Source organism: Eleutherodactylus coqui, chromosome 3, assembly GCF_035609145.1.
Source record: "Eleutherodactylus coqui strain aEleCoq1 chromosome 3, aEleCoq1.hap1, whole genome shotgun sequence".
NCBI classification, from domain to species: Eukaryota; Metazoa; Chordata; class Amphibia; order Anura; family Eleutherodactylidae; genus Eleutherodactylus; species Eleutherodactylus coqui.
In genome coordinates, this window is record NC_089839.1 from 248,098,291 (window position 1) to 248,111,840 (window position 13,550).

Sequence of the window (13,550 nt, forward strand, 5' to 3'; positions counted from 1 at the left end):
TTCAACTGAAAGGAGACATCTGCTACAGATTTTTTTTAAATCCAAACCAAATGATGCAGATTTTGATGTGAATTTTGGTGCAAATCCACATCAAAATGCACAGCGCAAAATATGCTGCACCAAAATCTGCCATTAAGGCCTCGTTCACACGGGCGACACGGCATCGCCGCGAGAAAATCGCAGCGATATCACATCGCTGCTATTTCTCATGGTCATACTGCGACTTTGTAGCACCACATGCGAGGATTTTCGGGGAGGCTTGAAATATAAGCCCTTCCACGAAAATAAGCGCTGGCTGAAGAAGAAAAAAAAAAAAACATGCATCACCTCTCCCACGGTGTCAACCCAGCCGCATCTTCTCCCCGGGTCCCCGGCACTGATTATCTTCTTCTTGAACCAATCACAGCCATTGATCGAGTTCAGGCTGTGATTGGCTAACTGTCAGCCAATCACAGCCAGTGCTTCCAGGAGGCGGGGATTTTTGAATCCCCGGCCAGAAGAGAAGAAGATGATCAGTGTCGGGGACCCGAGGAGAAGCTGTGGGCTGGCAGTGGGGAAGAGGTGATGCATGTGTATTTTTTTTATTTTTGCCTGCAGTTAGGGCTTAAGTAGGGATTTCCTACTGTCAAAGTTGCTTCGCACCACACGAAAAACGCATTTTCATGCGATGCAACAGAGAGGATGGTTTCATAGGGCTAAAAAACCTCATGAGTCGCGTGCATATCGCCGGACCAGCAAGGTTTTTGTATCGGGTTGTCGCATGCTACAAAATATCGCATGTATGAAGTAACCCATAGGAAAGCATGGGCTTCTTATACATGTGACTTGTAGCAATGCTACAAAATCACGTGACTTTGTCGGCCGTGTGAACGAGGCCTAATGAAAGCACTATTACAAAGATATTACAAAATTACTGATAGCGCGAACCTTTCAGATTTCTGCCAGGTGTAGTGTTATCATGAGTAATAGGGGGTATCATTGGGCGGTAATTGGCTGGATGGACATATGTCTTTTTTCAGCCTTACATATTATGTTACCCTGTGTAGATCCAAATGGCTGCAGGCAGACAGAAATGGCATGGATTCTGATGCGGATTGGGCACTGGGGATTAGCTGCCAAAAATTCTGCACCATGTGAACATACGCGAACCCCTAATCACCGTTGTAAGAGTGAGTAAAATAAGATCCCATGGTGCATTATGTTAATAGGTAGCGTGCCATCTGTACTGTTGGTGCTTGCTACTGGGTTACCTATATGGAGAAGAGAAGCCTTATGGGCCCCCTAAGGCTCCTAGGCCCAGGTGCAACCGCATCCCCTGTATCCTCTATAGTTACGCCCCTGCCGCGGGTTGAAGGAGTACACTGACAGCCGAAGAATTCAGAGGTGAGCACTGTATCTTCTGAAATCAGCTGCGGGGACACAGTTCATTTCAAGTCAAAATCAGCACCATTGGTGACAATTTTGACTCTGTTTTGGCTTCGGAATTTTCTGCAGAGTTATCTGCTGCGGACATTTCACAGCATTTTCACCTTGTGTAAACATACTCTAACCCATTTTGAGAGACCCGTATTAGATAAAGTTTAATCTAATGGAGCATGTAGGAATCAATGTCAAGCTCTAGCTGTATGGCCTTTCATAGTAAGGGGTTTGGTCATATATGAACGGTTTATATGATGCCAACAATTCAGAACTTTTAAAGAGTGTAATATAAATCTATTCGTGTCTGAAAAGTCCAGTTGATGAGTCCTGTAAAAAATAACACAATGAAAACCAAAGAACTTTGTAACAAAATTTATTGAAAAACAGTAACGGGATAGATGCAGGACAATTTCCAATTTGCTGAATTTCTATTCCATAATTACTTTGCACAAAATGTTAAATGTATGGCCTTGTTTATCACCAAAAATCACATGGATCTTAAAAAACATTTGAAAACTGCACAGTTGAAAACCAAATGTCAGCGTGGGCTTCACCTAACCCTTGGGTGGCTGGTAGCTGCTATGTGTCCTCACTCTGGGCTGTGTTCGGCATTGCAGCTCAGCCCCATTCCAAGACACAGCCCATAGACATAAAAGGGAAATAAAAGCACAGAACGAGGGGTAACAGAGTAGGCAGATTGACAGCCAAAGTTTGGTAATTATGTTTCTTTGCCTCATAGAGATACATTTTTTTGTTATGGTGGTGATTTTTTTCCAAAAGGGGAAGAGCAGCCATAGTGATGGTCATCTTTTAGTTACAGGAGCGTATTAGAAGCTTATGGCCAGCTCTCATTCTGAGAGCGTATCTAAAGGGAACCCATTACCCCTTTTTCCACCTAATAAATCATCCCTAACGCAGTCAGCCACCAAACTGACCTTTTAAGGCCCATTTACACGCAACAATTATCGCTCAAAATTCGTTAAAACAATGGCATATGAGCGATAATTGTTGCGTGTAAATGATACCATCGTGCACTTTTCGTCTGAACGATGATTTTTAGGTGAGTTTAAAAACCATTGTTCAGACCGCCCGCTGTGTTCTTCACGGGAGCAGGAGATAACATTGCATTCTCTCTGCAGCCCGTGGAGAAAATATCTGCAGCAAATCCAATGCATATGGACTTACTTTAAATATACCGTACATACTTTGTGTACTCTAAGGGCTCCCACCCACTGGTGTTTTTTTCTCCACTGCGATGCAATTCTAAAGTTAAAGTCTCGCATCGCAGTGCAAGAAAAACGCTGGCAGATACCCAAAAATCGCTGCGATATCGCTGCGACATCGCCAGTCTTTTCAATGGGGCCAGCGGCAGCAGCGCTAGCCCCATTGAAAAGAGATGGCGAATGCAGCGGACTTCAGCCACAGCTGTGACAGCTGTGACAGCTGTGGCAGGAGTTTCCTTCATCCCCGCTGGGACCGCGGGGATGAAGGAATCCTCTGTCACAGCTGCATGCTATCCCATTGCAGTGCCGATCCCATTGAAAGCAGTGGTTTCTGACAAGCCCCGCAGAATGATTATCGGAGAAGGGCTTGAAATATAAGCCCTTCGCCGATAATCATCAAAAAGTGGTTAAAAAAAAATTAAAAAGTTACTCACCTCTCAGCCAATAGCAGCTACTCCTTAGCTATTGGCTGAGCGCTCAGCCAATGACAGATAGCTCTTAGCTATTCATTCATGAATAGCTAAGATATTGCTATTCATGAATGAATAGCTAAGAGCTATCTGCCATTGGCTGAGCGCTTAGCCAATAGCTAAGCACTAGCTGCTATTGGCTGAGCCCTCAGGCAATCCGCACAGCCCTTTCAGGAGGCGGGGATTTTTAAATCCCCGTCTGCTGAAAGAGCTCAGTAGCAGTGCCGGGGAGCCAGCCGGAGGACGCGGCTGACAGCAGGAGAGGTGAGTAACTTTTTTATTATTTTTTTAACCACTTTTTGATGATTATCGGGGAAGGGCTTATATTTTGAAAGCAATGGGATAGCATGCCGCGAACTTCTGCCACAGCTGTCACAGCTGTCACAGCTGTGGCAGAAGTCTGCGGCATTCTCCATATCTTTTCAATGGGGCTAGCGCTGCTGCCGCTGGCCCCATTGAAAAGACTGGCGATGTTGCAGCGATATCCCAGTGATTTTCTCGCACTGCTCTGCGAGAGTTTTCACTTACTCTCGCAGCGCAGTGGAGAAAAAAACGCCACTGGGTGGGAGCCCTAAGGCTGGGCTCACACAGTGCGGATTTGCTGCGGAATTTTGCTGTGGCAAATCCGCCTGCGGACGCTAATCCTGGTATTATCCAGCCATGTGGACGAGATTTGTCAAAAATCTCATCCACACGGGGCAGACAATCCATCCTGGCAATCCGTCGTGGCACAGCCGGCGCTATGGCGCGGATTCCTGCAATGGAAAAGCATGCGGTTTGGCAGCTCCAAAACCTGCAGCTAAGTGCCGCGGGTTTTGAAGCTGGGCTTATCCTGCGGAAATCTCACGGTTTTTCGCTGCAGCAAAACCATGAGATTTCCGCGGTGTCACAGTCCCGTGTGGACCCAGTCAACAATGATTAGGGAAGAAAACTGGACTGACGGATATTTCTTTTGCTCGTAGCCATGAAAATAAATTAATGCAAATTAAATACTGCATGCATGTGCCCTGTAAAAAACAAGGCGTCGTTCAACTGTGCCAGCCCAAAAGGATGTAGAGCAAAAATAGAACCTGCAAAGCTGGTTCTTCTAATTAGCCAAATCCGGGTAACATTTCTATAATGCTTTTTTCTTTTTTAAACAAGAATATTTAACATCACATAGATCCCAAAAAGAAAAGGTTAGACAATTTGGAATGCCAAGATGAAAGAACTAAATATGTAATTTTCTATATCCAAATTTTATTAGAACTAAAACATAATTTAATTTTAAAAATTAGAATTTTTTTTTCTGCAGTTTCAAGCAATGTGGCATGCAGGCTATTGTTCAAAGAGCAAGGGACAGCCTTTTGGTATGAAAGAGCGGACTGTTCTATGATACTGATTCTGTAATTATGAAAATAAACTACTGTATAAAACCAGTACAATACACCAGAGCCTTTTTCAGGAATGTGTGCAAATTCCAAGTTGTTGTAATAGGTATACAACTTCAGCCATGAAATCTTATGTGTTGTGTAAAGGCTGATTTAGACACAACGAGAATCGCTCAACATTTCGCTCAAAAGAATCTTTTGAGTGATTCTTGTTCTGTCTAAATGCAGAAACATCGTGCAGTTTTTGTGCACGAGTCGTTGATCGCTGAATTCTAGCTTGCTAGAATTGAGTGATCAGCTCTTATCAGTGGAGCAGGTCATATTCTGTCACCTGTTGCACCTGCCTAGTGATTAGGGGGGGGCTTTCATTCCTGTCTTGGCTATGGATCTCTGCTGATTATTCTCAGTCTTCATCTGATGGTTGTTGGAATCACAGCTGGATCTTGGTCTCTTTTTTTTTCCCTGCTCATCTCAAGCTAAGTACTGTAGTTATTGGTGGTAGTTGTATTCTAACTTAGTTGTTTACTTCTGTCCCAGGTAGGGAAAGTCAGTGGCTGAGGAACGTGGGTTGGGTGCATTCTTATCAGGTCAGGACATCCGCTATAGGCAGGTACAGTCTCTTATCCTGAATCATATAAGGAAAGTTCTACTCTCCATCTGTTATTCCACACGTTACCTGTGGTGGTTCATGTACTTTGTTCCACTATGTAAACATAGCCCAGGAACTGTTCAGGGGGACCGGTTTTGGTACATCCTGGTCAGACGTCACATATCAGATGTGACACCTGGTCCCGTATTTACAGGCATTGAAAGACTGCAGAAAAACATGGTGAAACAGCGTATTCTCGGAGTAAAATATGCAATACACCTATGTGAATTAGCCCTTAAAGTATATTTTCAGAGACCTGAACAAAAACCGCTCACTTGTTTGTTAAAGCGACTATCCAGTTGAAAACAATTATCTGAATAGTACTGTCGTTTGGGGTTGTACATGATTGATTAAAAATAAACTGAAAAAGAAAGGTAAGACCGCTCTGGAAAGTATCAGTATATTAACATCTATTTCTGCCACTCAAGGAAATACATATAGACGCTGTGAAATGTGTACAGGTCCTACATGTGCGTATCAGATTATCTCTCCTGTGACAGACTCTTCTATGACAGTCCAATTCCCACAAGCAGTGCAATCAGGAATGCCAGGTTTCCGCACAGGTAGATATGTAGCAGGTAAACCTCAAACCTCACCTGAAATAATGAAAATGAAATAGAATTAAAGAGAAAAAACAAAGCATAAAACATTTTCTAGATAAGGGATTTTAATGCAGTATTGTACAGCACCCATGGAGTAGATGGCCATTTAATACATAGTTTTACCAAGTCTACCAAAGTGGATTATTACCAGGCTAATAAGAATGTGGACTGGGCCTTTGGAGTAAGGAAACATGGTCCAGTCAGGATGCAGTTGGCACATCAAATCCATTTTTCAGTGTTCCCATAATTAATTTTGATTTGCAGCAGTAATAGAGCTCAGCTGATGTATTCATTTAGTTTGCTGTGAATTAAATATTTGACTATAGGTTTCTCTCTGCCAGTCTTCATGTGTTTGGTTGTGTTTTGCACAGAAGTTATACATCTCAATTATACACATGTAATCCAAATGGAACTAATTGCCAAGTTTATTGATATATTATGTGTGGTCGTTGAGGATGAGGTCCCACAAAGTGCTCGCCACGCTGCTTAGATGTGGCCACTGTGTCCTTGCCCTATATGCAGAAACCTGTTGCCTTATTATAATCAATATTTCCACTTCTACTTCTATTTTTCACAATATTATATATATATATATATATATATATATATATATATATATATATATATATATATATATATATATATATATATGACACACATGACTCCAATTGCAATATTGGGATGCAATGTAATATGTAAAAGAAGGCAATGATTTGGAAATCAAATATAACCATATTCTGTTGACAATAGCATATAGAACACATATCAGAAGGTGAAAGTGAAACATTTTTTCCATTTCTTTTTTAAAAAGTTAACGCATTTCGAAATTTATTGCAGCAACACATCACACAAAAGTTGGGACAGGAGTAACAAAAGGCTGGAAAAGTAAGTGGTACTAATGAAAAACAGCTAGAAGGTAAATTTTCTACTAAGTCATATGACTGTGTGTAAAAAGAACATGTTAGAGAGGCAGAGTCTTTCAGATGCAAAGATAGTCAGAAGGTCATCAATCTCTGAAAAATTTCAGGAAAATGTTCTACAGAAAGTTGCAAAGACTTGAATGTCTCTAACCATGGACATGACATAGGAGATATGAGAGTTTTGATATTGAAGGGTGGTTTCAAGTCACAAAACCACAGAAGAATTTGGGAATATAAATTGATAACAACCTTTGACACTCTGAATACTGTGTTAAATTATTCCCCAGGATTTATGCGTGAATGGGAAGTGTGAGACATTTATTGCACAGATAAGACCCCCATCAACAGTAATTCAGGGACCATAAACTTTCACTCCCTTATCAGTGTTTAGCTAAAAATGTTTGTGCACCTCTTGTAGCATTTCTAGCCTGCCCGACCTTTCCCCCCCCCAACAGTAATTTAGGGACCATAAAACTTTCACTCCGCTATCAGTGCCTAGACAAAAAAAGTTTGTTTGCTGTTGCAGAATTCCTTTTAAGTGCGAACCAATCACATCCATATCTGTGCCTTGTCATAAGTATGTATGTTATAAGTGTGTATAAATACCCATGCCTCTTCAGATCCAATCCATAAGCCTGAAGAAGAACCCTGCGTTGGTTCGCAAGCTCGCTATTATTACATCATGTATTTTTGTTAGCCATTAAAAGGTATCATATCTACAAGATTACGTTGTTTCTCTTGCTGAGAACAATCACATTAGTGCCTATGGCATGGGCAGCTTACACATCTTGGAAGGCACTATCAATGCTGAGCAGTATGAAGAGGTCTTAGAACAAGATATTCTCCCATCTACACAATGTGTGTTTCAGGGACGGCCTTACATATTTCAGCACGACAATGCTAAACCGCATACTGCATCCATCACAACACCATGGCTTCACAGAAGAAGAGTCCGGGTGCTGAACCGGCCACCAGCAGTCCAGACCTTTCACCAAGAGTAAACATTTGGCATATTATAAAGCACAAAATCTGTCAAAGAAGACTCAGGACTGTTGAGCGGCTAGAATCCTACATCAGACAAGAATGGGACAACATTCCTCTCTCAAAACTCCAGCAATCGGTCTCCTCACTTCCCAGACTGTTGTAAAAAGAAGAGTGGATGCTATACAATGGTAGATATGGCCCTGACCCAACTTTTGTGAGATGTGTTGCTGCCATCAAATCCTAAATGGGTTAATGTGTTTAGATGAAATGGAAAAATGTCCCCCTTTCAACTTCTGATCTGTATTATATGTTCTACTGTGAATAAAATATGGCTATATGAGATTTCCAAAGCATTCCATTCTTTTTTTTTTTTACATTTATTTACATTTTAGAGGGTCCAAACCTTTTCGGAATTAAGGCTGTAATTATTTTTTAAGTTAAAGGCGATCTGTTATCAGACTATGCTGCCCTATGTAAGACCTGTATACTGTGGGGGCAGGTCTGCTCCGTTTCAAGAACAAATGGCACAAAATAATATTGTGCTGTCTGGCTAATAGGAGATATCAAAATATACACTACTGTATCACACTATATTCTTAGGTAATAAGAGAGCAATACGTGTATTTTTTTTTCTTTGTGCCGTTTTGGCAAATAGGAGAGCAGACCTGTCCCAACACTATACTTCCCTTACACGGGGCAGCGTTATCTGATTACAGATCCGCATCAAATAAAATAAGAATTATTAAAAAATTACCGAGCCTCCTGCGCTTTCTGCGTCTGTTGATTTAATCATTTCTAAAGATAAAAGAGAGAGATTAAGATTTTTACATTATACTTACCAAATTCATATCTATGCTGGAGGCTCTGTTAGGGACCTCGGTACTGGTGTATTTTGTTTCCACCAGAAGAGCAGATGAAGACAAAATGCATGCCACAACCAACACCCACAACTTGACTGGCTGGGTACGAGAATGGGTGCCCATCATTTCCCCTCTGCCTCGTGTTACTCACCCCTCTGCCACTTTCCCTTGTCTCCTTCCCGACTCCTGGGCTTTCAGTTTCCTTGCTGCTGTCACATATTGCAGCCAACTTCCAGGAGGGGAGATGATATTACAGTGGCGGAGATGGAATGGCAAGGGGGTGGGGTGGGGGTGGGAAATCACAGAGATGGAAGAGTGCATGGGAGAGCTGAAGCTGGCAAGGAAATAATGGGAGAGCAGCAAGAAAAGTCGCTTACAGGGTCGCCAGCAGCGAGAGCGCACATGGCACCCCGGTGGGGAGAGAGTGACAGGGTTGGCAGCAGCCGAGATGGGATGTTGCGGCCTGGGAGATGATAGGCACCCATTCTCCTGCCCAACCAATCATGTTATGGGCATTGGTTGTGGGCGTGCATTTTCTCTCCACCTATTCTTCTGGTGGAAACAAGATACACCAGTACCAGGGACCTCCAGCGCCTGTCTTGCATAAAATTCCAGACAAAGTAGCCCTTATGCAGAGCTATTTTGTCTGGGAAAATATAGGAAGGCATAATAGATACACCCAGTTATAGTCAATGGCATTCATTCTCCGCCATTCGATTCTTTCATAGGACCGATCAGTTCGGCCAGGGATTTTGATTTTCTGTTCCCATAACAGATATAAATGTGCCCTAGGTTTTCAAGCTTTGCCTGGGGTAATAAAAGAACAACAAATACCCTCTATGGCCTAATGATATGAGGTTAAAAAAAGTTGTGCTCGGTAGTGAATGAAATGCAAGCCAATATCTGGTCAAACTCTTTTAATAAAGGCTAAAGTGTACCTCCACTAATCCACCTTTTTAGGATATGGACTTTAGTGTGTAAATTGATGTTTAAAAACTAGTTTTTTATGCTGTTTTGTAGCTTTATTCATTTGCACGCCGCACATTGATTGCATTATAGGTGGAAACTTAAAGGGGTTGTCCCAATAAAAGTTTTTTTTAAAAAAGGGGATCCCCAGTGTGTAAAAACAATAAAGAGCTCATAGAGTACATACTCACCTCTCTCCACATGTCTCCACTGTGGTCTTTGGTTACAGGCTGCAGTCAGACTGTGATGTCCTGTATACCTTCTGCTGCAGCCAATGACAGAGCTCTGCAACAATTGCTGAACTGTCATTGGCTGCAGCAGTTTGTTTACCGACAGGTTGTGCTGTGGTGTTACAGAGAAAACAGTTTTAAAATAGTCCAGGAATCAGGAGAAGAGTTATCTGGGTACCTCTTAGCTGGCTTTTTTCCACCCAGCGTGGCTATATCGACAGATCTGTCCCTATTCATGTTCCTGGTCATTTTTAAAATGTGTTCTCTCTGAAATGTTACAGCGTTTCAGAATAAAACATAGCTGTTTGTAACTAGGGAGCCTGTCAGTATTTCTTGCTGCCTGTGGTTCGGGCAGCATGAATCTACTGACAGGTTCCCTTTAACAAGAAATATTGTACATCAGGATTTAAAAGCACTGTGATTTTTTTTACATTCATGGTTCACTTTCAAGGGCGTCTGTCAGCTGGAACGTGCTGTCCAAACTGCAGGCGTCACTTTATAGTGCAGGAGGAGCTGAGCAGATTGATATATACTTTTATGGAGAAAGATTCAGTATGACTTGTACTTTATTCATTTATATCTCTGCTGATTCTGAGCTTAGGGGTCCAGTGGGCGGTCTTATCACTAACAGTTTTCTGTGGTTGACTGTGCATACATAGATAGCGGTCAATCACTGATAGGACCGCCCACCGGACCTCTGAGATCAGAATAAGCAGGAGTTTATATTAATAAATTACTAGTTCTACTGAATCTTTCCCCATAAAACTATATATCACTCTACTCAGCTCCTCCTGCTCTACAACATGATGCCTGCAGTTTGGACAGGATATTCCAAGTGACAGGCTCCCTTTAATAGCTGGATTTTCCAGCACAAAAAGATGCTAATTGTTACATTATTTCCAATAAACAACAGGAGAAAGTAGTAGTTATTTTGAGTAGAAAATTTTGTTACCTTTCTTTGCCAGATCGGCATTGATCTCCAACAAAATTATTGCTAAAGCCTCCCAGCCAACAAAGCCTCCCATGACTTTAACCATCCATCCAAGTCTATGATCTATGAACTGAAAGCCCAGGAAAAGATTTGCCACTGTAAGAGATCAGTAACATTCACATAATTCTTCATAGCCTTTATTTGTTACTAGGCCAAATTACAATTCTCATTTCTTTTTATTTAGCTGTGAAAGCGAGTTGCGCCTAAGAGGCTCAGGCGTAACTCACATCAGATAGCACATGGACACCAGTGCATGTTCTGTCCAATTACCACTGAGAAAGCTTATTGACATGCATTTGCATGTCCTATTTCTTGTCTGTGAAAATGATAGGAATAGGACAAGCCATGAGTTTGATTCGTGTGAAAAGCTGTCACTGTGCATTTTCTCATAGGCATATAATGGGGCCTTCTGCTGTCCATGGATTAGCATGGACAACACATGGTCCGAAATGCGCTAGTGAGTGTAGGGGGGGGTGGGGGGGGGTTGCTGTAGAAAAAGAGGACACACACCTGATAAGACTGTCATCACCAGGGCACTGATAGCATGATACCAATTAAAAATGTATCTCCTGATAAAAGAAAAAACATTGTAAGTACTCACACAAAAGAAATATTAGCCTCATGTTATTGATAACTTACACGTTCGTCTGTGGTAAAGGTCGAAAAAAGGCAAATAGGGGTTGAAAAAAGGCTAGGATCATCACAATGCACCCAAGAATAGCATGAGTGCTGACATCCTGAGACATACAAAAGATGAAATGATTAGATACTAGAGACCACATTATCAAAATGTAAAATTACTACTGCTATGTATGATGCTATTGTTTATGCCAGAAATAGATTTGACTTTTTTTGATTTTTGTTATTGTCTGTTCAATATTTTGTATTCTATAGCCATCTTCGCCAATTTGCACATGAGATACCTCATTATTTTCCCTACAGTTTACCTTGAACAGAGCTGGTTCTGCAGGAAAAGCACATTACAGTTTTGGAAAAATTGAGTTTGTTTTACTTAAAAGGGCTGTAGCTCCAGTTCTATCAGTGCTATGGACACGCTCTTTGTGTCATTTTAAAGCCAAGAGTCATTAGAGAACCAGAGCTACAGCCGTTTGAAGTAGGGCCAGGAATACTGAATTTACAGCTGTTATATCTGTATGCAGAGCAGTGAGCAGCAGGGAACAATCTGTGTTTCTCCTGCTTTTTGCCCTGGTCCATAGGGTGAAGAGTGAAGGGGCGACATGGACTTATGTTCAACTTACCCCCCCCCCCTCCCTTTATCACACATATGAGTGAAAAGTTGAGCACTTGCAGATGCCACAGTTATTAACTGTGGCATCTAAATGTTCTTTTACAAAAAAACATTTTAAAAAGTATTTCCTCCCTCACACAATGCTATAAATATTCAAAAAATAAAATAAACAAAAAAACATAAATGGTATCGGTATCGCTATATCTGTAGCAACCCATACTATCTAATATTACTTTATTTATTCCGGACGGCAAATTCCATTAAAAAAAAACTAAAAAACAAAATGCTAAACTAGCAGTTTTTTATTCATCTCATTTTCCAAAAAAGGAATGAAAAGTATGCTGAATTTTGGCTATTAGTGATGTCAAAATAATGTTGCTACTTACGTATGCCCATCCTTCAGCCACAACGAATGATAATACAAATGACACTATTACTGCAGCCACAGTCAAAATCATTAAAACCTGATGAGCCTGTAATTTAACAATAAAACATTGAACAAATTGAAAACTGTCCTGATTAAGGCCATTGTCAGTTAGCTCAACGTGCAGCCAAACATGAGATTCTTGTTGTTTACTATCAATCTCATCAAGCACTGAACTCTGGAAAATAGAAGATTTCAAGCATACCTGAAAAATGTATGTTGTTAAAGTGTAGTTAGCAGAGTGGCCAGCAGAGGGCTCCAAATTAGTTAGCAGTAATTCTGCTAACTAATGAGAGAAATCATTTGGGTGGGTGTGGCAGGGAGGAAGGTAAAAGCTTCAGTTCCTGACACACTCAAGGTTGTTGTGGAGTCCCTCAATGCTGGAGGAGATTGCCCTCTCTGGGATGAGGGCCTGTGAGATCCCAGAGAGGAGCATATATATTTGTTGCCTGGGGTGGTTCATGAGAGAACGCATGAATGGAATATTATTGACGGACTGTGCCTAACAGGTATGCTATGACAAGAATAATAGCATGAAACCTGGATGCCGCCTCCTTGGACACCATTGCATTTATTTGGGGTTGGGTTCATGACCCCACAGGTGGCTTGGCATACACAGATTGCAACCTCTGCACTTAAGTGCATGTGTTAGGTGTGCTGCGGGACTTTCCTATTATTTCTAGAAACCTGGATACCTGTCTTAGCTTGAAAATAAATAGACTTGCTTTACTTTCACCAAAAACTGCCCTTTGTGGGTTTTCTGAATGCTGCCAACCAACTCAGCATAGAAGACGGCGACCCTGAGCGAGTGACAATCCCCCAGATGGTCACAGTGTTTATACAATTAAAAATCATTGTCTGAGAGATAAAAAAAATGAATAAAAAATTAACCTGTGGGATGATTAGGGATGAGCGAGTATACTCGCTAAGGCACTACTCACTCGAGTAATGTGCCTTAGCCGAGTATCTCCCTGCTCGTCCCTAAAGATTCGGGGGCCGCCGCAGCTGACAGGTGAGTTGCGGCGGGGAGCGGGGCAGAGCGGGCGGGAGAGAGAGATCTCCCCTCCGTTCCTCCCTGCTCTCCCCCGCAGCTCCCCGCCCTGCGGCGGCACCCGAATCTTTCGGGACGAGCGGGGAGATACTCGGCTAAGGCACATTACTCGAGCGAGTAGTGCCTTAGCGAGTATACTCGC

At 41.9% G+C, this 13,550-nt stretch overlaps 1 protein-coding gene across 1 annotated transcript in view; it reads right to left on the minus strand.

The window, feature by feature from the left end:
• Positions 1–5,316: 5,316 nt before the first annotated feature.
• Positions 5,317–13,550, minus strand: part of LOC136620294 (putative ferric-chelate reductase 1) — a 100,825-nt gene continuing 92,591 nt past the window's right edge. The window contains exons 10-16 of the mRNA XM_066594994.1: positions 12,320–12,406; positions 11,324–11,421; positions 11,195–11,253; positions 10,646–10,780; positions 9,723–9,805; positions 8,477–8,596; positions 5,317–5,727 (exon numbers count right to left, since the gene is read on the minus strand). Of these exons, the coding sequence (XP_066451091.1) occupies positions 5,638–5,727; positions 8,477–8,596; positions 9,723–9,805; positions 10,646–10,780; positions 11,195–11,253; positions 11,324–11,421; positions 12,320–12,406 (672 nt within the window). The 3' untranslated portion in view covers positions 5,317–5,637. The remainder of the gene's footprint in view (positions 5,728–8,476; positions 8,597–9,722; positions 9,806–10,645; positions 10,781–11,194; positions 11,254–11,323; positions 11,422–12,319; positions 12,407–13,550) is intronic.